Raw genomic sequence first — 27,500 nt, forward strand, 5'->3', positions numbered from 1 at the left:
CTGGGTCTATATTAGCCCCGGTGAATCACGGCGAGCCAGACATACCAGGGGTCCCCTTTCACGCCATATAAGTCCAAGCCCCCCTCCTTTCCCCTCGGGCCCCCCACCCCATGCCTCACCCTGTCTCACCCCCCCACACACACAATGCCACACAGTGCTATCTCTGGCTATTCTTAGGCTGTCACTTCAGCTCGTCTGAGCAGGCAGGTCCTCTTCGTTCTCCTCTCTCTGCTTCTTCCTCTCGAGGTCTTTGGGCTTGTGTGTTGGTCACAGTTTTTTAGTGTCACATTAGTTGTTGTCTCTCACACCTTTCACCTGTCTCCTTTCAGAGGCTACTCGGCGCCGGCCCTTCGCTCCCGTCCCTCCACCTGCTGTGGTTTAAATAAACTATTGTCGTCGTCCGCTTCAGAGGATCTTTAAAGTTTCACCTGGAAGAATGAGCTCCTACAATGTGACGCTGCCCGGCCCCGGCCCCTGGGGCTTCAGGCTGCAGGGAGGCAAGGACTTCAACATGCCGCTGACCATCTCCAGGGTAAGAACCAGCTGAAAATGATGGAATCTGTTGGTGCAGTAAGAAAATCATAAATAGAGATTCAGCTCATTTTGAGGTGTCTCTGGATCTCGAAATAAGACAGAACGAGGCGGGTCGGCTGGGGCAACAAACCAGGATTGCAAAGTCTCTGATTGGAACTTTTTCTGCATGTTCGGCTCCTCATTTCCTGTCGTCTCTTCCAGCCACTGCAAATACAATTTAACTTCTTGTGTACACGGTTATATTTGTTTGCGTGTTTTCAGAAAATAAGGTTTCACAGACTTTTAGGAACCTGATGATTTGATAATGAGATGTCTGCAGTTGTTTTTCATTCATTCTGATTCATCTGAAAATAGAAATCTGCCTCAAAGACCAACGTCTGTTCATTGAAATGAATGGAAACCAGTGTAAGATCTCTGTCGTCCCTTAAATCTGACGCTGCTGTGTTTTTGATTTCATTTTGATAATAAGCTTTGATTTGTGGTGGATTTTAAACCCTGTGGCCCCTTGTCGGCCCCTAGTCGGCCCCCGTCAGCCCCGGAGGGCGTGGCGGCTGCCAGGATTTGTCAGGGAGGCCGAAAGCAGAGCCGGGGCCTAAAACTGGAGCTGGTGTTGGTTTCACAGCTTCGTCTCTGAATAGACGGAGCAGGAATAAAAAGAGGAAACACTTCTCTTCCCTCTGCTTCACCGTGCACTTCTTTAGTCACAGATAATTTACTGCAACTGTTGTCTGGATGCTGGGATCCTTGACCTTTGACCCTTTCTCTGTCGGCTGCTTGTTGGGCTTGAGGTTCATTCTGCTTCGGCTAAATGTCTGAAAGGTGCCAGGGAGTTCATTTTCCACAACCCAAGCCCTCTATGTCCATTATTTGGTGGTGTTTAGCAGGGTTACAATCAATATGGATGTATATTGTTTGTGAGATGAAATCCACAGTTTTTCAAGGTTGTTTATACGTGGACGTTTAAAAAAAGCTCTTGCAAAACGAAAAGGCGTAAATGTTCTTTGATTGAAAAATGTTTACAGGAACGTTTCAAGGGACTTTGAGGGCACAAGGCAAAATGGACCTGGGGGGCCTTACACAAGTCATTGTCATTTCTGTGAAGTAACGTGATCAGCTGTGTGTCCCCTCTCAGCTCGGGGCCCCAGTCTGTTGCCTGCTCTGCCCACACTGGGGTTGACCATGCACAACAAGTGGACAAAGACAAATATGAGCAGCCTAATGTGGCTTTGACCCCTCGTGATGTCATCAGGGTTCATCGGGGATGATCATGTGCGTAGTATAGGAAACACGGGAGGACCCTGGAGGCGGATGATGTGAACGAGATGCTGAGTGGACTGGATGGATGGTGTTTTAAGCGTCTTCTCTTCACTGTGACCGCGGATCCCTTGTGTGCTGCTTGTGCATCCAGCCGAAACAACATGGAGACCGTTTTAAAGCCTCCACTTCAGGGGAGGAGCAGGCTGATGGAAACATGTTCCTGGGTTTGAGAAGCAAGGAGCCTAAAAACATTGACATCGATTTTTGGAAGAGCTTTGATTCTGAGAAAAGTAATCCTCAGAGACGAGGGTGTGAAGTCGTCTGAGTGTGTCTGAGAGGCTCACACAATGATGCACATCTCAGACATTTTCAAACAACAAGAAAATATATCATATATTCTCTACCTTCATTCTCAGCTGTTGAGTGAAGTGTTAATGTTGGAAAACTGGCATTTTAAATAAGAAAATGCTTGATATTTGTGTTATAACTGACATTATCGCTGTGCACAAAGAAAATGATTAATGGTGGTGAGACCTTGTTCAAAAGATGTGAGGTTAATATCAAAATAACAGTTTATTTCAAAACAACAGGCAATCAGTGCTGGTAGAATGGCTGATGACGCTGACGCAGCAGTGGCTCATTCACACAGACAGACAGACACACACACACACACACACACACACACACACACACACACACACACACACACACACACACACACACACACATACAGCGGCTGTATATATTTTTAGATTCAGTATGACTTTCCACTTATCTCTGAAGTGAATTGTAGTTTATAAATCATATATGTAGCTGCTGAACTTCACTGATAATTATAAAAAAATCCACATTTGTGACTAAATGTAATTCAGTAGTAAAGATTACACAGTTCAAGACTTCCCTGGGAAATGAAATTGATGAAAAGATAACTCACTGAACCTGACTAACTGACAGCAGGTTTAGGTTTAAGGATTTTCCAGATGTGGCTGTTCAGGTTAAACAAACCACAGTAATCAATCAATGATGTAATCAATGCACTCAACGAATCAGAAAATGTTGTCTGTCCGTCCTCATTGACACAATGATGTCCAGCAGCTGTTCACACACACACAAACAGACGCCGACACACACACACACACACTGTCAGCAGGCTCAGTCATTCAGGAACAGCTGACGAGCAGCTTCCCTCTGTTTGTTCCTGTCTGTTCCTGTTACATCACCATGCAGCCATCTTGGAAGCTGTTTTAACAGTGAGAACGATTTTACTGGTCATGAAACATCACATGTTGAATCCAAACAATCCGAGTAGATCATTGGCACGATGGAAATTCTTCATATTTTAAAAGATTCCTGCTGAACATTGGAGATAAACTCTGTTTTTTAATAATGTCTGAGTCTTTTTAACTGATCTACAGTTCAGATTCACTCTTCAACTTGCTGGACTTGATTCTGCCAGTTGAAGCTGTGACTCTGTCAGTTTCTCACAGGAGATCAAACCCACTCACCAAAGTTACATAGAGCAGAAGTTCAGGGAATGAAGGAGGAAGCATTCTCCATATTCACACTCACCGAACAGTGAGTGAGGCTCTGCTCAGGGTTCAACAGCCCATATTTTCCATATATTCCATCACCACATATTTATGCTGTCACCCTGCACAAAGTCGGTACTGTAAATCTTTGTGTGTATGTGTGTGTGTTTGTGTGTGTAGACCAGCCTGTTAGACACACATTCAAACACACAAATCTGCAGCTGTTCACTGCAAATATGCTACTAACCAATGACAGAAATAAACACACACACACACACACACACACACACACTTTGTTTGAAGGATGTCTGCGTCCCTGTGTTCGGTGCCATGTGGTGATAATCTGCCGTCGTTATGACAGCCGTGGATTTACGCTGCGTTTCCTGCAGCACCGTAAATGAGCGTCTGGATAAGCGAGGGACTGCTGAGACTTCCCATCATCCCTCAGGGTTTGGTTGGTTGTTTCCACCGGTTCAGAGCAGAAGGTCCAGGGAGCTGAGAGGAGAAGGTGGGATTAACGGACAGATGAGGAATCAGAGTCGTTCTGCTGTTCTTTACCCGGGGGGGGGGGGGGGGGGGGCTATAACAGTATGTGGTGAACATGTGAATGTTCCCATATTTTATAAACATGTTCCACATTTTCATTCTTTACTAACTCTGAGGGCCTTATTATATTTTATACATCTCTCGTCTTCACATACTGAAATGTGAAGACGTGGATGTCCTCAGATGTCTCGGCAGGTTTCCTCTCAGCTTGGCTGCACTGATCTGCTGCAGGTTAAGACAACTCTGCTCTTTTCTTTGCCGTATTGCTCAACTGTGAAATAAAGCAGAATGACATTTCCCCTGTGGAGCTGTGTGAACCTTAAATGTCACAGACGCTCTGAGTTTGTTGTGATTAGAGAATAAGACGCTCGGAGGAGAGAGAGGAGAGAACTTCATCTGTTCCACAATGATGAGCACAAGTAATTCTCTTATTTTTTTCATTAAAGAATGTTTGGACTGCAACAAAGATGGTTGAAGAGAGAGAAATAGAAAAGACCAGCCTGAGTATCACCTACTGAATACATTTTCTATATTCTAAGATCAACTAGAAAAGAGTTTTGTTTCAGGAAAGATAAACAGAGAAAAATAAGATTCAAATAAGGAAAATAAGTCGTTTTCTTTCTTGCAGAAACTTACTTGTCTCGGTCTTATATCATTTAAGTTGATAACTGGATTCACAGAGGCCTTTATAAGAGGTGCTGTGGCTTAGTTGTGTCTTAGTTTAAAGTGCCTGTCTAGTAAACAGGAGATCCTGGGTTCAAATCCCAGCAGCGCCTTCAACATGTTACATTTATCTATGATGAAGTTCTGTATTTAACATGTCGTTTGGTGCATTTGCATAAACCAAACAGAAGGGCCAAACTATCATATCAGTCGTTGACACTGTGTGGAATTTGGTCTCAAAACAGACACAGAATATTAAAGTTATTATTGCTTGATGAAAGTTGCTGACTCAGTCATACAGGAAACATGAACAGCATCAGTTAAAATGTTCTGCATGAAAGTCTCAGGCAGTCCTCACTGCTGCTTCATAGCCGACACTCGGCCGAGCGTCCTCTGAGCTGCTCTAATAAAGTTTCACAGTCTGTGTGAAAGCTGAGCTCCGGCTGTAACACATGGACCTGACTCAGCTCTCAGCGCTGCGTCCTGTTACAGGATGCTTCCCTGAGCGACCTGAAAAGGATCCATGTTCTAGTCAATGTACTTTACTGAAGGACCGACCAGGATTTCTGTCGGTGTCACTGCAGTTTATGTCGTCATGTTACAGAGAGGAAGGCAGGACCAGAAACTTAAAGTTGGTTGTGGGAAAGTCAATCAAATGATCACAAAGACATGCAAAGCGACGACAAAGAGACAATGAATGGCTACAGAGATGCAAAAAGAGGCAAATCCACCACAAACTTTGAAAAAGCGACTCCAAAGAGTCAAAACAAGTACACAGAGATCAAAAGTGAATACAAAGAGATGCATTTTGACTTCATAGATGCAAAAGGACATTAGAAACAAAAAATAACATAAAAAGATCAAAAGCAACTACAAAGAGACAATAAATGACTACAGAGACGCAAAGAGACACTGAATGACATCAGAGAAACCAAAGAAACAACCAGAAATTAACATGTAACATTGTGTTACAGTAATCTAAGGTCAGTATCTTGTGTGTTTTAGAGCAGCAGCCTCCTCGGCTCACTCAGACCTGCAGTGTATCAGCGAGCGGCTCGTGCTGCTGACAGCAAGGAGGCTGTTTTTAGCTTCTGAAGGTCACTGAGACACACACACACACACACACACACACGGGTATTATCCGTTACCTAACTGTTTTGTCTCACATCTTCTGTTACAGTATGTTACACAGTTGCTGCTATCGAGTCTTTGTGTGCGTGAGAAATTCCAGACTCAAACTTTTATCTCCACTGGATCCTTATAGAGCGCCGCAGACATCATGACATCACTTCCTGTGGAGCTGCAGTTCAACCGAAACTCAAACAGTTGCACAGTGAACTTTCGTATCTTTTAATATAAGTGAGTTAAGTATCTATTGTTTATTCTAAGATAACATATCTACGGAAACTGATTTATAAATATTGATATTTGTGCCTGGGTTTTAATATGTTAAATGTCTTTATATTTAATTAACGCTCTTACACTCTTCGTTTTACCGCAGCCGGGTGCTACGCTGCAACATTTCACTGCGTATCTATAAATACAGCGTGTTAATGTGAAAAATCACTTTGTCTCTGAGTTGCGACGTCCAGGCTGAAGAGATTCTTTAAGTTTCAATGCTAACAAATGTCGTCTTTTTCGAGAACAACACGTTCATGTTACAGCTTCTTGTGTTCTGAGGAGAGGTCGTTTCAGCTGCCATGAAATGAAACTTCGCTTTGTGTGTCTGTATTCAACCACAGATATTGCTCTTTTGCTTTTCTTTCTTCCTGCTTCCAGTTTGCCTTCCATTCTCTTTCAAAAACCTTACAAATATTGGATTTCACAGATGCTGTGGCTTAGTTGGTTAAAGTGCCTGTCTAGTTAACAGGAGGTCCTTGGTTCTAAACCCAGCAGCGCCTTATACACATAGCTTTTAACCCGATGCACATGTTTTCACTGACATGTTTACAGATACATTCATAATATTGCCTTGTTCTAGAATGAATGAGATAAGAGATAAATTAGCTTTTAGTATGAGACTTTTAACAATGGTATAAGGTGCTGTGGCTTAGTTGGTGAAAGTGCCTGTCTAGTAAACAGGAGATCCTGGGTTCAAATCCCAGCAGTACCTGATTTAATCATCTTTAAAGACACTACTATCTTTTTCTTTAAGCAAAAAAAGCACTTATTTTATTACCTCTCTTACGGAGATTCTATTTTAGTTTTCATATTTTGGTAGTCTGAGCTTCACTGAGTCACATTCTAGTTTTAAATACTCTGTTACAATTTTCAAAGTTAACCCAAATCAAACATTTTATTAACGCCTCTCCTCTGCTACTCGCATATTTAATTCTAATTCAAATCTGAGCTGATGTAGATTAGAATTGATATACATAGGATTCCAGTTTTAATAAGAGATGGTGATAACCACTTAGAGGCGCTGTAAATTACCTTTAACCTCCTGTCAAGACACAGATGAACCCAAACAGTCAGTAACTAAACCAGAATCATGATGGTGGATGAGGTCCAGACTCAGTGAAACCAACCACAGACAGAAACTGGTTCCTCACACAGCAGCTCTGCTTCCATCAGCAGGAAACTAACGATGGCTGCTGCTTTAAATATCTTTTATCATATCTGTGTTGATGGAAACTTAAGCGTCCTCTGGATCAGACAGATATTTTCTGCTGAAATGTTTTGATGGTTTCACACGTGAGATCTTCACAGTGGTTCGAGTGGACGAGTCGTGTTTCTGAATTTAGAAATATCTGATGACGGTGGTGGATGTTTATGTCTCCAAGTCACTGTCAATTAAATCTGATGAAATGTGACCCACACAGATGATTTCAGAGGGAAAAATGCTTATTTGTATAATAGCACTGTCTGAAATTACAGTATTAAAGCTGTGGTGGTGATGGATCTAAAGAGAGTTATCAGCTCAATCTGCAACTTCCCTCGACTTTTTAAAGTTCTACTATCTTCAAGGTGAAGTCATGCTGGTGTTACTGGTGATGAGGCACTGCTGGGATTTGAACCCAGGATCTCCTGTTTACGAAACAGGCGCTTTCACCAGCTAAGCCACAGCGCCTCAGGATCGCTCTTCATATCTCATACAAAAACTAAATGTAATTCCTGTTGATAACATTGTGAACTAAAAGCTGCACAGTTATCCCCCTTGTCTCAGGGCTTTTGCAACAATGCACAACAAGGCACTGCTGGGAGTTGAACCCAGGATCTCCTGTTTACAAGACAGGCGCTTTCACCAGCTAAGCCACAGCACCGCTTCACTTTTAATGTCATATTTGTTTTTAAGTCAGATAGGAGCAGACAGATTAATCACAAAAAAACCAGACAATTGAATTGATTTAATTTGACAAGGAAGAATGTGTTTCTTTATTAGAAAAAGTAGAATTTTAAAAGTTGTATTTAATCCATGAGTCCTCTGAACTTGGTTTGACGTTATATAAACATTTCTGGGCTCCATACCAAGTTCAGCGTATCAACTTTCTGCTGGAAACAAAAGGACAAATCAATCTAGTTGTTGCAGTTTGCTCTTACACGTGAATTTTGGTTGTTGCTCATAAATGTTTGATGAGAGACTTTAGATTCCAGTTTATGTTTCTAAAATTTTTTATGAATGAAAGCTGTGACTGGACACTGGTGCTGAGCCCATCTGGTACATCACAGTACGCCTGAACGCCCCCGGCTGCTCGTCCTTGATCGCTGACTGCAGCTGATTTCAGGGTCACTCCGCTTCCAGATTATTTCACCTCAGCCGGTCGGATTAAAATGAACCGCGCTGAAAAAAAGGTTTTTCTTTCAGGAAGCTGCTCAATGGGCTCGAACAATGTGAGGCCTGTGCGGGCTGCGGAGTGGCCTAGTTCCACTCGCACTGACCCACATACACTTCACACTCTGCAGCCGAAGAGCAGGTCGGGAGGCTTTGAGGAGGTTCACCACAGACGGCTCAGGAACAGTGTTTGTGGATGTTCACAACTTTCACACATAAAGATAACTCTAACTTGTAGGTCAAAACCAGCTGTTGGATGAGTTGTTGCTGATGTTGAGGCACTGCTGGGATTTGAACCCAGGATATCCTGTTTACGAAACAGGCGCTTTCACCAGCTAAGCCACAGCGCCTCTGCGTATTAATTTTTATATCATATTAAGGCTATAATCCAGCAATTGACGTTCGTGAATCATGGGCTATGCAGCTCTGATTGGTTCTTGTGCCGTCAGAGTGAAACTTCAGCCCTGTCAATGATATCTGTGCACTATAATGAGCAGAGCTGTGTTTTCTACTTAGTTGCTTTCTCGTCAGTTATGGGCTGACATAGATTCGTCATAAAGCAAGAAAAGTCTATTAAATTGTTGGAATTGTGTCGACGTCCAAGAAGAAAGTGTTGCTTTATGTTGTGTAAAGTCTACTCTCATATTTAGATCTGAGTCGTATAAGATAAACCCTAAACAACAACATATTTTTGAGGCACTGCTGGGATTTGAACCCAGGATCCCCTGTTTACTAGACAGGTGCTTTGACCAACTGAGCCACAGCACCTCTTTTGAGCAATATTTTACATGTCATATTACAGCTACTGAACAACCACAATCCGGTTAAAGCTAGTAAGTACGAATTCTGTCAATATGTGGGAGGTTCCAACGTGGTCCTGACCTACAACTATTCATAATGAGGCACTGCTGGGATTTGAAGCATCTCTGATAAACTCTTACACCATCATAGTAAAAATTAAGTCCTGTCAATGACATCTGTAAACTATAATTAGCAGAGGTGTTCTCTAGTGAGTACCTTTCTGGTTAGTTATGGGGCTGACCCTATCCATTCGTGAATTGTCCTGAAACAGTTTGTTCCAATGGCATCCATGTGTCTAATACAAAAACTTGGGAGTTTAGTTCTGACTTGTCAGCATTCACAATGAGGCACTGCTGGGATTTAAACCCAGGATCTCCTGTTTACTAGACAGGCGCTTATCCAACTAAGCCACAGCACCTCCTTGTATCAGCTTATGACGGCTACCGAATCATATGTGTTGAGTTCGAATAAGAAAGTGCTGCTTTATGTTGTGTAGTTAAAAGTTGTTGTTACAGCAATGCTTGGACTTGGGTGACATCACGGAGGATTTTCATTTCATTGAATTTATACAGTAATAAGTGCCTTGTTCAGTTGGGTCTGCTCCAGTAATCTGAGCCTGGACTGGACCAGTATCCCGCCACTGTCACTGTCAGTGGCAGCTGACAGCTCATCTCCAGGGGGCGACGTTTCATTCACGTCTGTTAACCCTAATTCAATGGAAATGTCAGTGAGATGAGTGAGAGCATGATAAGAACGAAAGCTAAGCATCAGAGCACTATTTAACCTTTCTCTCAGTTTGTGCATGTGTATCTATAGAACGCTCACCATGGTCCTACATCACCTTTCCCCTCCTGCCCCTGCTACAGGTGGAGAGGGCAGAGGTCACAGCGTTCAGACCGGAGCTAAAATAAGTCCCGGGGATGGAAATAGAGCAGTTGTGGGTGAGTGGCGAGAAAGACAGAGCATAGAGGGTCGGGGGGGATTTCAGGGGGTAAACAGAGCAGGTGGATGGGACTCAGCAGGGGTTAGTGCTGTATGGACAGCTGTCAGGCTTTTAACTCTCAGACATGAACACTTGTGTGCTGTCATTGTGTTTGAGGCGCCACAGAGGCCTCTGGGCTACAGACAAGCCGCATGAGTGAAAGGTCACAAGGTCAAATCTTTAAAAAACGCACTAATGTTTCCATCACAGGCCGTTTGTCGAGCTCTGGTAAAATCTGACGTCTCCGCAAGAAAAACCTGCTGTGGATCTAATGTTGTAGTGGATGAAAAGTGTCACTTTGTTTAAGGAGGTTTCGTGTTCGGATGTGTGTTAACGTAGATGTTGATTTAAATTTTTCGGATATTACGCTGATTCGTAACAAACACAAAAAGAGCGGAGAAAGTCGGTTAGCTGGACAGGTGCTTCGACCAGCTAAGCTACAGCACCTCTTCGCGGATGTGTTCTGTATATTTAATTTTAAAACTACGAGACCAAAAGAAGGTATTACAGTATAATTTTAATCTGGAAAACAGTACTATCACTTTGTTTCTGGCGAGAAACACTGAACAACTGTGTTTATTAATGAGAGAAATCCACAAGACACCACAGGGATCCAGACAGGAGATTTTTAAATTAACTGGATTTTAAATAAATGACAGGCACTGCTGGGAGTTGAACCCAGGATCTCCTGTTTACAAGACAGGTGCTTTGACCAGCTAAGCCACAGCGCCTCAGTCTCCTTCTCTTACATTAAAACTACAATCCTGTGAGGCTCCTGATAATTAAACCTAATGTCTGTGTTGAATGTGGACACTTCGTGGCTCCTGGATTTTAAGTTTATTGAACTGAAACAGGAATGAACCGCTTCAACTAAGCTGTATTGATTTTAATTTGGTTATGAAAATTACCTTTCTGGCTTCATACAGAGGGTGCGCTCTATGTAAAAGGCACTGCTGGGATTTGAACCCAGGATCTCCTGTTTACAAGACAGGTGCTTTGACCAGCTAAGCCACAGTGCCTCTTTCTTGTGGTCTACAACCCTGAAAAAAATCCATGCAGGTGTGAAAGACTTATTTCGTTCTGGACACCGGATCAATCAGGGAAGTTTCATCGATTTGTTTTATTATTTATAATATCAAAGATACATGTAGTGTGTTTCTAGCATCAACCACACAATTAAAAGACCGAGAGTATCTATAAGAAGCTGGAAGGAGAAGAGATAGAAAAAGAAACTGCATGTTTTATAGAGTGGAAGGCACCGCTGGGAGTTGAACCCAGGATCTCCTGTTTACAAGACAGGCGCTTTGACCAGCTAAGCTACAGCGCCTCTTTGTGAGTGTTTCCCGATTATATATTCTCTCATCTGACTCTAATGTTGAGGCTATGAAACAAGTTCAGGATGACCTCCTGTTTGCAAGTTATGTACATGTCCTAATAACTTCTGATTAGAGTTTATTGTTAACGTATAATGTGAGTGTAGATCAGTGGGAGAGCGAGAAGGAAAGAGATGGATCAGGATGATACGGGACAGAATGTAGCGGAAATTCATCAGTTCATGAATGCACACATTGGGGAAAGTATTCACCGAATTAACGGACATGAGCAAAAGTGCTAAGTTTAAGGGTTTCCTCAGTATCACGAAGGCACTGCTGGGATTTGAACCCAGGATCTCCTGTTTACAAGACAGGTGCTTTGACCAGCTAAGCCACAGCGCCTTCACAGCACTGCGTGTCCAGTTAATTCTGAATATAGCGTCTGACGAAAAGTCATCTGGTGGATGTCCATGAAATGTTTTTGTGGCATAAACCTGCTGCAGCTTCTCTTTCTGTGCTGTGCTGTGGGTCGTGTCCTCGCTGTGCTCTCTCAGGTAAATGTCAAAAACGAAACCCTTCACCTGCAATGGATTTTCAGATTAAAGGCATTTTGTACACCTCCATATTAATGAGGAATTTATAGAATAATTCTTTTCCCATTTGATGAATTGGTTTTTGGATTATGTGCCTGAAGGATTGAGGTTGACGTGTGCACTGACCTGTGCTGAGTGTCACTGGACGTGTCAATCACTTACAAACCTACTTCCAGGATATTGATTAAAGATGCACAAATCCAAAATAAGTCACAGTTGTGTCTCTGTTAAGCATCGAGTTACATCACCTGTGTGGTTGTTGATTCCTCGGGAACAAACGCACAATCTGAACGTCTTTGTGTTTGTGTTTGCACAGATCACTCCGGGCAGCAAGGCGGCGCAGGGAAACCTGATCCAGGGTGACGTTATTGTCGCCATTGATGGCGTCGGCACCGACGGGATGACCCACCTGGAGGCCCAGAACAAGATCAAGATGGCCAACTACAACCTGGCACTCACCATGTCCAAGTAAGAACCAGTGGTGGAAAGTAACTCAAGTATTTATTGCACATTTTTTCTGCACTGTGCTTCTCAACAAAGGTAAAACAGTATCTACACATCTCCTGAAAACTGGGTTATGACCTAGATTGATGTGATGGTGTTTTTCAGTTTGTATGTTCGTCCTCTTCTTGTGAACACAATATAGGAAAAGGTCAAAGGTCACGATGATCTCCTGTTAGCTCCTTTGGTATGCAGTCTTAGCTGCTGTTGGAATCCCAAAGGGGAAAGATGTCCGCTGCAGACGTCCATGTTCGGCTGTTTTTGGCGACTCAAATCTTACTCATTTTATCCCGAAGGTTTCTGACTGAGGAGATCTGATAAATTCAGTGAGGAAATGAATGTTGGTCCACACAGAGCCGAGAGCAGAGGCTCATAACCACAAACCCTCTGGGTGATGAAGATAAGACGTCCGGCCGAGGATGAGGGGCTTCTGTCCCGATTCTTTTCATCATGTCTTCATGTCATTTAAGTTGTTTCATTAGTGTAAAGTGGACGTTGAGGCCTGTGGTGGACTGCAGGAGACACGGGTCAGGAAATAGACGTAAAGCTCGGACACACAGCAGCACATATAATAGAGGCTGTTTGACCTCTGCTTGCCCTTCGTGCTGATGTAATCGGCGACACAGAAAACGCACACACACACACACACACAGTCAAAGCAGAGGGAACAGTCATTTCTTCATTTTTCTTTAGGGTCATAGTGGGTTGTTTTCTTCCTTGCAGCACAAAAAGACAAATAGTAATTTCCAGAACATTTTGTTTTGTCTTATTCTTGTGTTTGAAATGAAATATATAAATGTGGTTAATTGTATATTTGGTTAAATTGTGAGCAAGACTCATTTAAAGCAAGGTGTCGCGGATTTTTAAGTTGAATCTTCTTTATTCTGTGTTTGATGTTTTTTTATTTATTTATTGTTTGTTTCAGACCTCTGAGGATAATTCAGCTCACAGTAAAAACCCTTGTGAATATCTCAAAGAAAAAAGTCTAGCAAATCTCGTTGCCTGGACGCAGAGACCCGGCCGAACAGCTGCCGACCAGCGGCAGAGTGATAACCGTTAACATGCCTGAAGTAATCAAAGAAAAAATTAAGACATAAAGATGAGGTTTAAGTTTGGATTTAAAGGCCCCAACAGAGTCAGACAGTCTGAAGGTAGCAGGGAGGTTGTTCCAGAGGACGGGGGCCCGATAAGAAAAGTCCCCTGCAGCCGGCAGACTTCTTTTTAACTCTGGCGACAGACAGGAGCCCGGCACTCTGAGACCGAACAGCAAAGGATGGAGAGTAAGGTTTAAAGAGATCAGACAGGTATGAAGGGGCCTGCAGGTCATCAAAAGCACCTTAAAGTCTGATCTGACATGAGGACGGAGCCAGTGGAGCGATGATAACATTTGTCCGATTATCTTGGACGCAGCAGGTCTGAAAACATCATGTTACAATAATCCAGTGAATTAAAGGCACGTCACAGCAACAGCCAGGCAGAAAAGACAGGATTTTAACTGATGACAAAAGGCTGATTAATTTATTATAGTGTGTGTGAAGGTTGGTGCACAACTTTCTGACCCTTTGCTCCAGTTGCTGGGGTTTGATTGATTATTTCTCGTCTTTTTCAACAGGCTCAGAGACATTTTCTGTCGTCTGTGACCTTTGACATTTAATTTCGTCCTTTCTTTCTTATTTGCAGCTGAGGAATAGAAGCTTTTTTTCCTGTGTTCAAAGGTGGAGCTTGTGAAATGAGCGTTGACACCGATTCAGAGTTTGTTCTCGCTCTTTGTCCCTCTGTTGATCAGTAAACAGAGTTTTTCCATCACAGTGACCCACATACTGAAGGATTTCATAGATAAAAAACATTTTACATTTACACAACAAATTCCTTGAGTTTCAATCAATATAAGGCTTTTATTAAGGAGACGTTACAGTTTTCTATCTTAAAGATGCCATAACACTAGTATTAAAGTTCACAGGGGATCATCACCTGTTTTACTTCCCTTCCTGCAGGTCGAAACGTCCCATTATGATGCCGCCACAGAGGATGGACGGTGTGATTCCCATGATCCCTCACCAACAGGTAACTCTACCCAGAATGCATTCCCACTGCTCCAAACTGCAGCAGAGGCTCTACTGTTGTGATGTGGAAATCAGCTGGATTTTCAAACTGAATAAAGATATTAATTAACGTTAACTGAAAAGTTGAATAATTTAAACATGGAATTATTTCCATTGTTTGAATCTTTAAATGGATTTTCTTATTGTCTCGTCTTGTTTTTCACAGATTTTTTAAGGTTAATTTGTATTGATTGTTTTTGGATAATGTTATCTTTTGTTTTTTGTTCTCATTTGGGCTGTATGATTATTACAGTATGCTGTCACACACACACAGACACACACACACAGACACAAACACGCACACACATACTCTGTGGAAGAATCTCTCTCTGGTCCGATGAGCTGCCACCACCTGGTGGCCAAAGGAATTCATGAATACTTTCACACAAAAAAAACTAATTATATAATGTCGCGTCCGTCGAGTGAATAATTGCAAAGGATCAATAACCTCAATCCCTAATTTAATTAATTAGACAAATCTTTTCAGCCCTAAGAGATACTGATAAGAAACAATAATTGAAAATAATAATTTCATATTTCACTTCAAAAGGCCTCAACTAATTCAATCCATGTTATTATAAAGACATTTATGAGAAATTAATGATGAAAATTTAAATGATTTTGACGCACGTTTATTAATTCAACTTTTAGGGTTTTATTTTGATAGGATTTTTTAGTGTTAAAGAAAAGGCCATAGCAACTAACATGACCTTGCCTATGAAACACGTTGATCAGGTATTGATAGTTGTCTCCTCCCGTCTCCTCCCCCCTGACTCCCCTTCCTCCTCCTCACCTGAAGCCTCAGTCAGTGCACGTCAACGGCCGCCTGTCGGCCTGCAGTCCCTCCTCCGGGCCTGCAGAGGCAGACTCTCCTGGGAGGAGGAAGCAGTATAACTCCCCCATCGGCCTGTACTCAGAGGAGACTCTGAGGGAGATGTCAGCGATTCAGGAGGGTCGGCTGGCGGGGTAGGTAGAGAAGACAGTCAGGTTAACGAACAGGGGAGGAGGTGGAGCCGCCCTGCTGGCAACAAGTGGAACTAACTTTTGATGTCGAGACCACGTCAGCCTGCTAGCTAGCAAACCAGAATCAAACATCAAAACAATAGTTTTCTCACCTGAAAGATTATTTATGAATGAACTGAACCACAGATAAATAAAGATCGACGACATGACAGATTCTTATTAAAGACACCAAAACATGTTCATAGCCCCCTGGTGGCTGGCTGCAGTATAGGTCAAAAGTCAGGCCTCCTACATGTTAGCTGATGGGACATGGACCAAACAAAAAAATCTAAGTAGACATTATTAAAAAGACTGAGACAACATGATTGACAGCTGAGACTGACTCAGGATTGGTCGAATCAATATATGGGCATAGCCTCGTAACAATGGCTCCACTACTGTTAAAACTCTGGATTAGAACAACGATTGCGGCCCCCTTATCCGAGATGTTTTAGAAAGAGACATGTTGTCTATCTTTATTTACTGTCTATGAACTGAAAAAACCCCATTAAGGATGATTTATATTTTACATCCTTTAATCTTGCCACAAAAAAATGGTCCTGAGCTGCAAAACACAATAATTAAACATAAATCACATTTAGTGTTGTATTGAAGCTCATGGCCACCATAGATTCGGCTCAGCTAGATTATATGCTGCAGCTCAACCTCTGAACTCCCGAATATTAACCCGACACATCGACCGACACACAGCCTCTATAGGACTGATGTCTCGTTCTGAACATTTGAACCCTGAAGAGAAGGAGAAGAGTGGGCTCATTGGATCTTTTAGTGTTTTCAAATCTCCCAAAATCCAAACATGAGCTGAAAAAAAATAACCACAATACAAAATGAAGATTCGTTGATGGAGAAGACGAGTGTTTAAAACGGGGAAACGATACCGGGGTGTTTCAGGGATGATGATGGAGACGGTCAGTGAGCAGTGAGGAGGGTGACACGTCTCTGTGGGTTTAAAGTGAAGAGGCTCGTCCAATAAAAGCACATGACAGGAGACGCTCAACACACACACACACACACACACACACACACACACACACACAAGGATTCACCTTAAAGGTTCATGATGATGTCCTCAGAAGGATCTAGAGTCCCCACAGTGTCCACAGATTTCCCCACAGCATCAGCAATACACAATCACACACACACAGACTCCTGCAGCAGTTCCACACTTCCATTTTAAGCACTCACATCCTTCAATCAGAGGTGAATATGTGACTGTTACCATAACTGTTCATAATCACTCTTCATCAAACACACACACACACACACACACACACACACACACACACACACACACACACACACACACACACACACACACACACACTTTTTCCCAGCATGCCTGTGGTGTTTCTTCAGTTAACAGTGCGATTCAGTTACTACTTCACCAAAGATGCCAAACACCTGTTGGTTCCTCTGGCTGCTGTTAAAGGTCAGGTAACCTTCTGGACACACAAACACACAAACATCACACACACACACAATCCTAACAATTCATACTTCACACATCACTTCATATTAAACCTGAAAACAATCAGGTTTTGTCAGGTTCGATTCCCTCATGATGATAAAATGTTGCATGTTCCTTTTTAAATTTCTTTATTTACACATATATACTGAATGTGTCCTCGCTCAGGTTGGACAGCGTCTCAGCCTCGAACGCTCTGACTCCTCTGTCTTTACCTCGGCTCCTCTCAACCTCTGACCTTTATTTCCTCCCTCTCTTTAGCCTGGACGATATCATAGTTCTGAAGTGAAGTTTTTTCTAATGACTTCATCTCATCTCTCTTTCTATCTTTTCTCTCTCGCCTCCTTTCGGTCGGACCAAACAAGGTTTTCTCCCCCGCTCCTCCTCCTCCCAAGTTAGTATCCTCCTCCCCCGTCCTCCCGTCCTGTGTGTTTGCTCTGTTTGGGTTTTTGAAGGCATGGTTTGATTCTGTGGCTGAGTTTAGATGCACCCTTTCTTTGGGATCAAGTCTGTGGCCAATAATATGAACTCCTTCTGTTCCCTGGGAATTCTCTGGTCTGCAAACGGAAGCCTTTCGGTTGCCAGGGTGTCGCTAACCAGTGAGACCAGACACTGCTTTATAAATAAAAGCCCAGGTCATAGGGATCCAGAGTGGGAACCTTAACCCCTCTGCGTCCAAAATAAATCCAGCGGGGGCAGATTTATCCTCCAGAGATAAAATGAGGAAATGACTCTACTTCTCACTTCTCATTTTCCTGAGTAGTTTATGTCTCACTGTCAGTAAATGTTTCTGAAAAGCTGTTGTTGTTTTTAACCCAGAAAGCTAAAGAGATAAATTATTCTGCAGCTAATTAAGTCAAAGTTCAGCTTCATTATCTTTCCGAATCCCCTCTGGGTGTTTGTGAGTGTTTCTCTCTGCATAACACCAGAGGCAAATTGAAGTATTATTTAAAAATACAGTGTTGTTGGCAATCGTGTGCGTTGGCATTTCTGCTCCAACAGTAAAGGTCACGCTTTGACGTATGTTTCTGTAGAAGTGAGCTGCTGTGACATTTCATGGTGGAAGCATGAGGTCTGATGGATGTTTTAATCAAACACGGGAGATAAGATCGAACCTATCATCTCCAGCTTCATGTCCTGATGTGCTGTGTTGGTTTGTTGTGTTTTCTTCTCCTGCTTGTTGTGAAGTGAACCTGGACGTAGATGATGAGAGATGCTGGAACATTCAGGAAAGTAATTAACTGGACCAATTAAACTGAAATAAGCAGAATTAAATCCACAAGATGCAGAAGAAAATGTGAAGTTGTGTTTGATGAAGTAGGAAATTTTGATTTTAAAGGAGACAGATAAGCTGTGTTCTAAATCGTCTGTTTGCTGTGAGCATGAGCGTCCTGGACTTTTCTTCTTTTTAACACAAACCTCCGTCAGCAACATCATCTCTTCACTCTCACCTTTTCCTCCCACTCTCCTTCACTCTACCTGCCACCTCTCCCTCTCTCCATCACTGCCCGTCCACTCCACCCGTCGCAGTGCCGGCTTCAACCCGGCCACGCTCTCTTCCCATAATCCCATCGAGGTGAAGGGCCCCGGCGGTAAGGCCACCATCATCCACGCCCAGTACAACACGCCCATCAGCTTGTACTCGCAGGACGCCATCATGGACACCATCGCAGGGCAGACGCAGAACAAGGGGCACGACGCTGGGTAAGAACAGCACCACCTCTTCCTCTTCCTCCTCCTCCTCCTCCTCACCATCTCCCTCTGTTCTCCTCTTCCTCCTGTTCACACTCCTCCTCCTCCACCGCACACTATTTCCCCCCCTCTTCTTCCTCTTCTTCGTCACTCCTTGTTTATTTCATGGATCTGCTGGATATCACAAAAATGAATCCCACGTCCAGTCAAACAGACTCTTCACTTCCCTCCTCTTCTTCTCCCTCTACTTTGTGGATTCACTTCCTTTCTCCTGTCAGTGACTGGGATTCAGTCCATCAGCTCGGTTGTTAGTTGTTTTTGTTGTCGAGGTTAGAGATGCTGGTTCAGTGTAGTTTTCAGTGAATGGAGACGGTGTTTTCCAGGGTTTGTTGTTGCGTTGTTATCGTTTGTGTTGCAGCTGTTGTGACTCTATGTCAGAGTGAGTGTGTGTTGAAACATTCACCTTCACTCTAAATGTCATATACAACATGTATCACACAGACGTGTTGGAACGTGGTTTCTCTGCATGTTGATCACAGCTCATTGTGATCTCTGTGGCTTGTGTGTCACACTCTCAGAGCTGGAAAGGTTGTACATCTGTCCATCATTCTTGTGAACGCGATTTGTCACGTCCGCTCAGACTCACAGATTAACTGATTAGATTTCGGTTGTCAAAGGTCAAAGTTCAAGGTCACAGTGGCCTCACAAAACATGTTTTTAGCCTCCTGAACATTATATCTCACGTCTGTCTTCAGGGAATCACTTTACATTTTGACAAGTTGTCCCTTGGACTCTAAGATGAACTGATACTGAAACTGCACTGGTTGGTGAAACAACAACAGGGCGAGAATTCAAGTTTACAGATGGATGTGACTGTAAATGTCCATTCAGACAATGTGAGATTGTAATTGGGTTTTCAGACGTAAAATTACTTTAAAGAAATGTTTTTGCAGCTAAAATTGCAAGATCATTGCACACACACACACACACACACAGAAAGATAGATATCTACTTTTGTTTCATGGTCGTTAATAATAAAAACAATCTTCTAATAATCTTCAAGTCAAAGACAAACTCATACGTGACTTTAGTTTAATTTGAATGTGCATGCTCGCTGACTGGAGACGGTTGTTTGCATCTTGGCTTTTGGATTTTTCATGTTTCCTTAATAAGAGATGTTGTTGTTGTTGTTTGTGTGAGATGAAAAAACAACCTGTTGTGCCTGCTCAAATCAAATAAACAATACATTTTCTGATGTATTGCATCTGCAGAACTCTTGAGGATTAATGATATTGCTCCAAACATCTTCGAACCCATTCTGCATTTCAGCGTCTGTATTTTCATCCTCTAGTGGAACAGCTTGAATTAAAATGTTACTCTGATCAGAACCATCGAGGCGTGATGAGAAACCATTTACACTGATTCCTCCTCCTCCTCCTCCTTCTCCTGCTGCTGCTGCTCTCAAGGTCTCACCACACTCTCGTTCGGAATACAAAACTAAACCAAGGAAATAAAAGTAGTGTTTTCTTCCCTCGGAGAGTGAACACATAAAAGAAAGAAATTCTGAAAAGTTCAATTGAAATGAAAAAAGGTTCTGAGCCTCGTTCTTCTCCTTCTCTCTGGGACCGACATCTGTTCGTAAAAATAAAATCTAATCTAAAAATGTTACCATCTGACTATTGCATAAATTTAATAATTTAGTTGATTTAAATATATTTTAGCTCTTTACAGTGTCCACAAATAACAGAATAAAACAAAAACTGATGTTTTCATTTATTCCTGGGTTGAAATCTGTAGCTTCAGAGTCTCTGTGTTGACACTCTGTGGTGTCGGGGGTGTGTGTGTGGGGGGGTGATCTGGTTACAGTAGTCTCCCAGTTAAAGATCATCTCGTAGACAGCGCCTCTCCGGTCTATCAGGCCGTGCAGAGCGCCGAGAGGGACCCGGACGTGGGGGAGTGGGGACAACGTGATGCCACCAGGCAGTCCAAGACCTTCCGGGTCCTCGCCCACCTGACAGGAACTGAGTCCCGTAAGTTTCATGTCACTGCTGCAGATGATTTAATTCATGTTGTTGTGATCAAACTCTGACACTAAATGTTATAACAGCAGTCAGGTAGAAACACACTGAAGGAGATGGAATTACCTGAAGTCACTATAGACAGATATTATATTATTCTATTACTTTACTTTTTATCTGTATATATGTATGTATGTATATTTCCTCTTTTTTATACTGTATGTTTACTTACTTATTACTTTTACTGATATTTATTGTTTTACGTCCTCTATTCTGCAGATTTCTTGGTTATCTTATCTTATCTAATCTAAAATTGAATTGATTAAAAGCTAAATAAACAACATTAAAATCCATTTTTTTACATTATTGCACGAGTGATAATAACCTAATGATATAATTTACAAAAGTGTATTCAACTTTACTGATCTGCTTCACTCACATCTCCTCCTCTTCTTGTTGCAGTACCAGAGGATGAGGAGCAGGAGGCGCTGAGGAGCAGCAGGTAGGAAGCGGTGCTCCATCAGTGAGCTGCTGAACCCCCCCTCCCCGACCCCCCAGCTGCTCACCCGTTCACCATCAACCCCCCGACACACTGACCTTTATCTATACAGTGATCAAGGAATGGTTGTGCAGGACACGAGTTACAAGTGAAACTGTTACAGACCTGAAACATGAATCTTACTCAGTTTTCATCACAGAAAAATGTAAAGAAGATCAACACGTTAATTCCAACGAACATAAAAAACATCTTTATTTATACGTTTCATTCATCGACATTTTGTATTTAAACAAAACAATTTAAATACAAAATCTTGAACTAAATCTAGACATTAATAAGCAAAGTAAATAATTCAAGATGAGGCTTTATGCTGTTTGAACAAACCGTGATAACTGAGCGACAGATGCTGTAAATCAAAGTGCACCGAGTCTGTTCAGTGTCTGAGAGGACGAAGCTTTTAGCCCTCCTCCTCTTCCTCCTCCTGTCCGACTGATGGATGGAGCTCTCTCTCATCCGTGCACTTATTTAATCATCCCTCCATTATGCACAATCGAAACCTTCCTGCTGATATACGACCGAATGACGTCCAGTGACTCACCGTGAATCAATAAGATCAGAGGTTGAGCTTTTATCCTCCAATAAAGAGACTGTGGTGTTTTTTCTTTTTGTCCTGAACGAAGCTGCTCATTTAAAACTGAAACCCTGCGTCGGCTGGATTCTATAAATTCTGCTCACACAGATGATTTGAAGAAAACCTGTTGATTTTATTCAGCTGCTCTGTTATAATCAGAATTATCAGTTTCATGTTCAGATGTTTATAAAGTGTTTCCTCTGGGGAAATGATGACAGACAGTGGAAATGTAAACAGTTTGAGACTTAAGCACACAGGAAATAGAAGATAATGAAAATATGATAAACAGAAACCATGATAACACTGTTATATATAAAAGATAATCACAAATAACTTAAATTTGATGGAAAAGGAATTTAAAAACATCAATACAATCAAATATATAATCTCCATAGATTCTGAATAAAAAAGATTATTATTAAATCAAAAGTAAAATTTTAAAAACATAATTGTGTAATGCTTAAATAGTTAAAGGCATACATATAATAATAAAAAGAAAATTTAAAAGGATTAAAATCTTCTCTCTAGAGACCACACAGAGGTTTGGTTGAAACCTGAGCTCAAGTCGAATTTAAACATGTTGAGTTTCTTCAGATGAGACAGAAGAAACAATCTGCAGAAGGAAAGAAAATGACGCTTCGATTGTTGACATGAAGAAAAAGACAAAGGTTGAATCATTTTTTGACAAATTTAAGGGAATTTTGACGTCAAATGAAGAAAAATAAACGTTTTACTAACGTTCTCTTCAGCCTGAGCAATGTGGAGCATTTTGTTTGTTGCATGAGATTAATAACCAGCTTGATCTTTTCTACCTTTTTCCAGACTATAACTAATCTGATCTGTGTATAAACAGTTTATATACGGTATATATACAATTGTATATACAGTATATATGTATATATGGACTGCATGTGTACATATACAAATTATATACTGTATATATATTTATATATATATATATATTTGTGTGGTTCTCTGTCTCTCTCTGTCTCTATCGCTGTTGCTGCTAATACCCCCCCTTGTAGCCCTACTGAGCATGCTCCGACTTCTGCTGGCTCCGCCTCCAATGTGCCAGCTGTGCAGCCTATTGACCCCGCCCCCTGTTCACCTGACCCCGCCCATCACAGGTAACCAGTGCATAGATCTCTGCAGAAGACGTTTTTCTGTTTATTAATCACATTATTTGTTTGTCTTTGTCTCATAAAAACATTTTCTTCAACTTGAAGATTCATTATTTAATTTAGGGTTATTTAAACTTCGTGCATGAGCAAATCTTTGATGTTGTTTACAATCAACAGAATGAATTTAGTCAAATAAAAAATATTCTAATTAAAGATAAAAACAAGGTATATAGAAGTTAAACAAAAATCATGCAAATTAAAATAAATCTCATTCTAGTAAAAGTACACACAATCAAATGCACTGATTTGTCATATTAGTGACATACTGGGGAATTTTGACCCTCCTGGCTCGCCGTGGAATTGACCTTTGCTGTTGGCTTTGATAAAATGTTTCCTCATCTCGCTGGTTTGTGTTGAGTTGTTTTGTTGAGTTTGTGTCGTCACTCGCTGGTTTGTGTTGAGTTGTTGTGATCTGGATTGGAAGGTTCCTGTTCCTGTGGTGGTTTGAGTGTGTAACCAGGTTTGTTACATTCGTGTGCGACAGGGAAAGTCCAGCTTCTTCTAAAGCTCAGGTTTGATGTGAAGACTCATCTCGTGTTCATGCTGTAAACGTGACGTGTGAAGTCGTCATGTTTGTGTCGACGTGAAGAATCCAAGTTCTGGTTTTAGCTCTGATTTGGGTCTCCTCCACCGTATCTTTCGAGAACACAGTAGATGGATGTTCATGCTGTAAACATGGTGGTGATGCTGTTATCAAGTCCAGTTTGTTCTGGTTTTAGCTCTGATTTGGGTCTCCTCCACCGTCTCTTTCGAGAACACAGTAGATGGATGGATAGACGTACAGACAGACGATGTGTAGACAGATCGGTCGACAGGCAGCAGCAGTAGGTGTTTCTGGTCATAGAGCCAGGTTGCAGGTCGTCATGGTGACCTCTGCTGTTGTCGTCTCTGCAGCCGGAAGCGACAGTCGGCCGCTGGTTTCAGCCTTCAGCACAGAGCTGCAGTCTCCAGGTACAAACACCTGCAGGGATCCGACTCCTCAGTTCACACGCCGCCTCCTTTTCAGCGCTACACCATCATCATCACCGTCATCTGCCATCGGCTACTTCTCCTTAACTCCTCACATGAGAGGAAACAAGGCCTCAGTCTGCTTCAGGATCAGTTGTTTGTACAGCGACTTGTTCGGACTCTGAAGAGTAAAAGTGTTTGTCTGTTTTCAACGAATCAGTGATGACTTTGTCTGACGCAGACTGAGGTCTCTATTTTTTAGACTGGGTGACCCTGATGGGATTCAAACCTGTAACCTCTGCAGCTTCATCATTTCACCATCTGAATAATGAAACTCAAGCTTCTGTTCTTGTATTTGAGTTGTTGTGAGTGAGGCTGTGCGCTAACAGACGTCCGGCTGCTTTCAGCTCCTCTTTTTTTCTTTTGTTTCTGCTTTCGTGATCTTCTTGTTTTGTCAGTTGTTTTTTGTTTTGGTGAGAGACGGATAAATTAAAGACTTATTTCTATGTGATGATGTTTCATGGTGTGTGACACGTGAAGAGGAACAGGTAAGTTTTTATTTTAAAACGTTTCGACATTAAATCTTGAAACTACAGATGCAGCTTGGTCCCTTAAGATTCAAAGTTAAAAGGGGTTAATTCTTTATTGTGACTGATGTATTTACTGAGTAAATCCACACCAACAGATACATTTAAATACATATTTCATAGACTTGACACAGGTCAAAGCATCACTGATGAGGAACTGACTCTGTTTCTGTTAATCATCATTTTAGTGTCTTTGTGGTCAGTTTAAGTCACAATAGTCTGTGTGAGTCTCTTACTGGTTGTATTTTGTGTGTTCTCGTTAATTGAACCACTCTTACGGTTGTTTTTGTCTCTTTTTATTTGTTATACATTTGTTTGTGGTTGTTTTCTGTCTCTTTATGGTAATTTCTTGTTACAGTGTAGTCGTCAGGAATCACCCTCCAGTAATTTTAGTGTTAGTGTTATTTTGTCATCATATTTATGGTTGTTTTGTGTCTCTTCTTTGTTCTTTAACATTTCTGTCTGGTTTCTTGTTGTTTTATTTTTTTTCCGGTTGTTTGAGTCATTGTCTGCAAATAGATATGAACACTTATAGTAGATGAAGGCTCAGGTGTAACGTGCAGTCGAGGGTTAAACTCCAGAAACCAAGTTGCATGAAAAAGTTTCACCTGATCTGACGTCAGATCACCGGTGGCTGAGGACGTGTTTATTGAATGAATCTGAGAGGTTTGTTTTCCGTCCTCCAGTCCGTACGTTCAGCCTCCTGCCATGCATCAGGCTCCACAGGCCCTGCCCCCGCAGCAGTACCAGCAGATCCCGCAGCACTACCATCAGCCCCCGACGCAGCAGGCCCCTCCCACTCAGCAGAGCTCCATTCAGATCCCGCTGTGCGCCGCCCCTCCCAAGGTGGTGAGCACCGCCTGCATCTACCCCTCCCAGCCCGGTGAGAACGCCTGCACGCTGGTTGACAACATATTGATCGATTCATTGATTCTGATTGATTGGAAGTTTTCTCTTTATGTTTTCTTCGCCTCTAGCTCCAGCTCCCGCCCCAGTTCAACTCCCTCCACAGCCTCGCCCTCCGGCCGCCGCCCCGGCCCCACCCCCGGCCGCTGATCCCAACAGACCCCCCTGGGTGACCGACAACAGCTTCGCCAACAAGTTCGACCCCAGTAAGATGACCACCACCAGCATGAAGGTGCCCGCGCTGCCCCAGGGCGCCCCTCCTCCACCAGCGTTCATCCCCCATCCCTCCCATGCTGGACCTGTAGCTCCCAGCCCCGCCCTCATCCCCCCCAGCCCCGCCCCTTTCCCTCAAGTGGCGAGGGGCGTGGCTCAGAGGGCGGAGAGGTTCGCCGCCAGCAGCCGTACAGCTCTGTGCGGGTCCTGTAACAACATCATCAGGTCAATTACTATAATTTTATATTCATCTACCTTCATTAAAAAGGATAAATCTGCACGAATAATGAAGATCTGGAAGATGCTGATGAAAAATAATAAAAACATGCTGTTGTTTGCAGGGGCCCCTTCCTCTCGGCCCTCGGCCGCTCCTGGCACCCGGAGGAGTTTAACTGCCACTACTGTCACATGTCTCTGGCTGACGTCAGCTTCGTGGAGGAACAGAACAGCGTTTACTGCGAGAACTGCTACGAGGAATTCTTCGCCCCGACCTGCGCTCGCTGCAACACCAAGGTCATGGGGGTGAGACACTCGCCCTGTCCATCTGTTCTTCACTCCACCTGTCCATCACTCTACCATTCTACCTGTCTGTCCATGTCCACTTTGAACCAGACCAAGTGTTAACCTGTTGAGTTGTGTGTAACAGGAAGTGATGCACGCCCTGCGGCAGACGTGGCACACCACCTGCTTCGTGTGCGCGGCCTGCGGTAAACCCTTCGGCAACAGCCTCTTCCACATGGAGGACGGGGAGCCGTACTGCGAGAAAGGTTCGATGATGCAAACTTTCAATTTTAGTGGTTTGATAAATAAAAACACTTCAAAGGCTCAGAGTTTTGTCTTTAAGCAGCAAGAATCAACATGTTTCAATGTGTGTCTGTGCGTTTGTGTCTCCCTCAGATTATATTTCACTCTTCAGCACTAAGTGTCATGGCTGTGACTTTCCAGTTGAAGCCGGGGATAAGTTCATCGAGGCTCTGGGTCACACCTGGCACGACACCTGCTTTGTGTGTGCGGTAAGAACCACAAACACACAACATGGTGGACAGTGGAGGACGCTGTCTGACCATGTGACCTCTGACACGTCGGTCCAAGAGGATGTTGTCTATTTTTTTAAGTGTTTAACATATTTAAGCAACAATATTTAAATATTTAAACTTAAATCAGCAGCTTGATTAAAGTGAGTTTGATGTTTCAGAGGACGTTATCAGTCGTGTGTGAGATGTGCACAGATGTTCATTGTGGCCATGTCCGTGTGTGTGACTGCAGGTTTGCCACGTGAACCTGGAGGGTCAACCTTTCTACTCCAAGAAAGACAAACCTCTGTGCAAGAAGCACGCACACGCAATCAACGTGTAGAGGAGGAGGCGACGCCGACGACTGCAACACAAGACGACAACTTTTTTCAAATGTGTGTAAATCACTCTTTATGCAAAACTACACTATGGTTTGAGACTTTTATTTTCTGTGCATTAATATTCATGTTTAAAACGACGCTGCCTGATGAATCTGCTTCAAAAAACAGGAACTCATGAAAGAACAAGGTGTGGATGTTTTCTCTTGTTCATCCAGCTGATTTTATAATTGACTCTATTTTTATGATGTTTTCTACCAGAGAATAACTGGTGTTCAAGTGGAGTTTGGATAGGGAGTGTTGGGTGTGCCAATTGAAAAGACTTTTTCTGTACTTAATCATAACAAAATAATGTATTGATAAATATTAAACATATATGTATAATATTTATAT

The 27,500-nt window shown here is 42.5% G+C and overlaps 1 protein-coding gene and 10 non-coding genes across 11 annotated transcripts; 2 read left to right on the forward strand and 9 right to left on the reverse strand.

Moving 5' to 3' along the window:
• The first annotated feature begins 436 nt into the window (after positions 1–436).
• On the forward strand, positions 437–27,112 carry LOC133020886 (LIM domain-binding protein 3-like). Its single transcript, XM_061087626.1, has 14 exons — positions 437–532; positions 12,307–12,458; positions 14,486–14,555; positions 17,447–17,475; positions 18,612–18,785; positions 20,640–20,803; positions 21,254–21,293; positions 22,947–23,048; positions 25,324–25,520; positions 25,615–25,981; positions 26,098–26,278; positions 26,403–26,523; positions 26,654–26,769; positions 27,023–27,112. The coding sequence occupies exons 1-14, from the start codon at positions 437–439 to the stop codon at positions 27,110–27,112; spliced, it is 1,899 nt and encodes a 632-aa protein (XP_060943609.1).
• On the forward strand, positions 6,569–6,642 carry trnat-agu (transfer RNA threonine (anticodon AGU)). The gene has a single exon. It is a non-coding gene; the product is annotated as a tRNA-Thr (tRNA).
• Positions 7,526–7,599, reverse strand: trnat-cgu (transfer RNA threonine (anticodon CGU)). Its single transcript has one exon. It is a non-coding gene; the product is annotated as a tRNA-Thr (tRNA).
• trnat-ugu (transfer RNA threonine (anticodon UGU)) lies at positions 7,719–7,792 on the reverse strand. Its single transcript has one exon. It is a non-coding gene; the product is annotated as a tRNA-Thr (tRNA).
• Positions 8,578–8,651, reverse strand: trnat-cgu (transfer RNA threonine (anticodon CGU)). Its single transcript has one exon. It is a non-coding gene; the product is annotated as a tRNA-Thr (tRNA).
• trnat-agu (transfer RNA threonine (anticodon AGU)) lies at positions 8,996–9,069 on the reverse strand. The gene has a single exon. It is a non-coding gene; the product is annotated as a tRNA-Thr (tRNA).
• On the reverse strand, positions 9,448–9,520 carry trnat-agu (transfer RNA threonine (anticodon AGU)). The gene has a single exon. It is a non-coding gene; the product is annotated as a tRNA-Thr (tRNA).
• Positions 10,742–10,815, reverse strand: trnat-ugu (transfer RNA threonine (anticodon UGU)). Its single transcript has one exon. It is a non-coding gene; the product is annotated as a tRNA-Thr (tRNA).
• Positions 11,030–11,103, reverse strand: trnat-ugu (transfer RNA threonine (anticodon UGU)). The gene has a single exon. It is a non-coding gene; the product is annotated as a tRNA-Thr (tRNA).
• On the reverse strand, positions 11,338–11,411 carry trnat-ugu (transfer RNA threonine (anticodon UGU)). Its single transcript has one exon. It is a non-coding gene; the product is annotated as a tRNA-Thr (tRNA).
• Positions 11,726–11,799, reverse strand: trnat-ugu (transfer RNA threonine (anticodon UGU)). The gene has a single exon. It is a non-coding gene; the product is annotated as a tRNA-Thr (tRNA).
• Positions 27,113–27,500: the final 388 nt, after the last annotated feature.

This window comes from Limanda limanda, chromosome 15 (genome assembly GCF_963576545.1).
Source record: "Limanda limanda chromosome 15, fLimLim1.1, whole genome shotgun sequence".
Lineage (NCBI taxonomy): Eukaryota > Metazoa > Chordata > Actinopteri > Pleuronectiformes > Pleuronectidae > Limanda > Limanda limanda.

Bases quoted from the DNA above. Each gene is read 5' to 3' on its own strand.
- LOC133020886 (XM_061087626.1), top strand. From the start codon at position 437: ATGAGCTCCTACAATGTGACGCTGCCCGGCCCCGGCCCCTGGGGCTTC. The intron at 18,786-20,639 runs GTAAGAACAGCA...ATCTGGTTACAG, and splicing joins AACAAGGGGCACGACGCTGG to TAGTCTCCCAGTTAAAGATC. The intron at 26,524-26,653 runs GTTCGATGATGC...TGTCTCCCTCAG, and splicing joins GGAGCCGTACTGCGAGAAAG to ATTATATTTCACTCTTCAGC.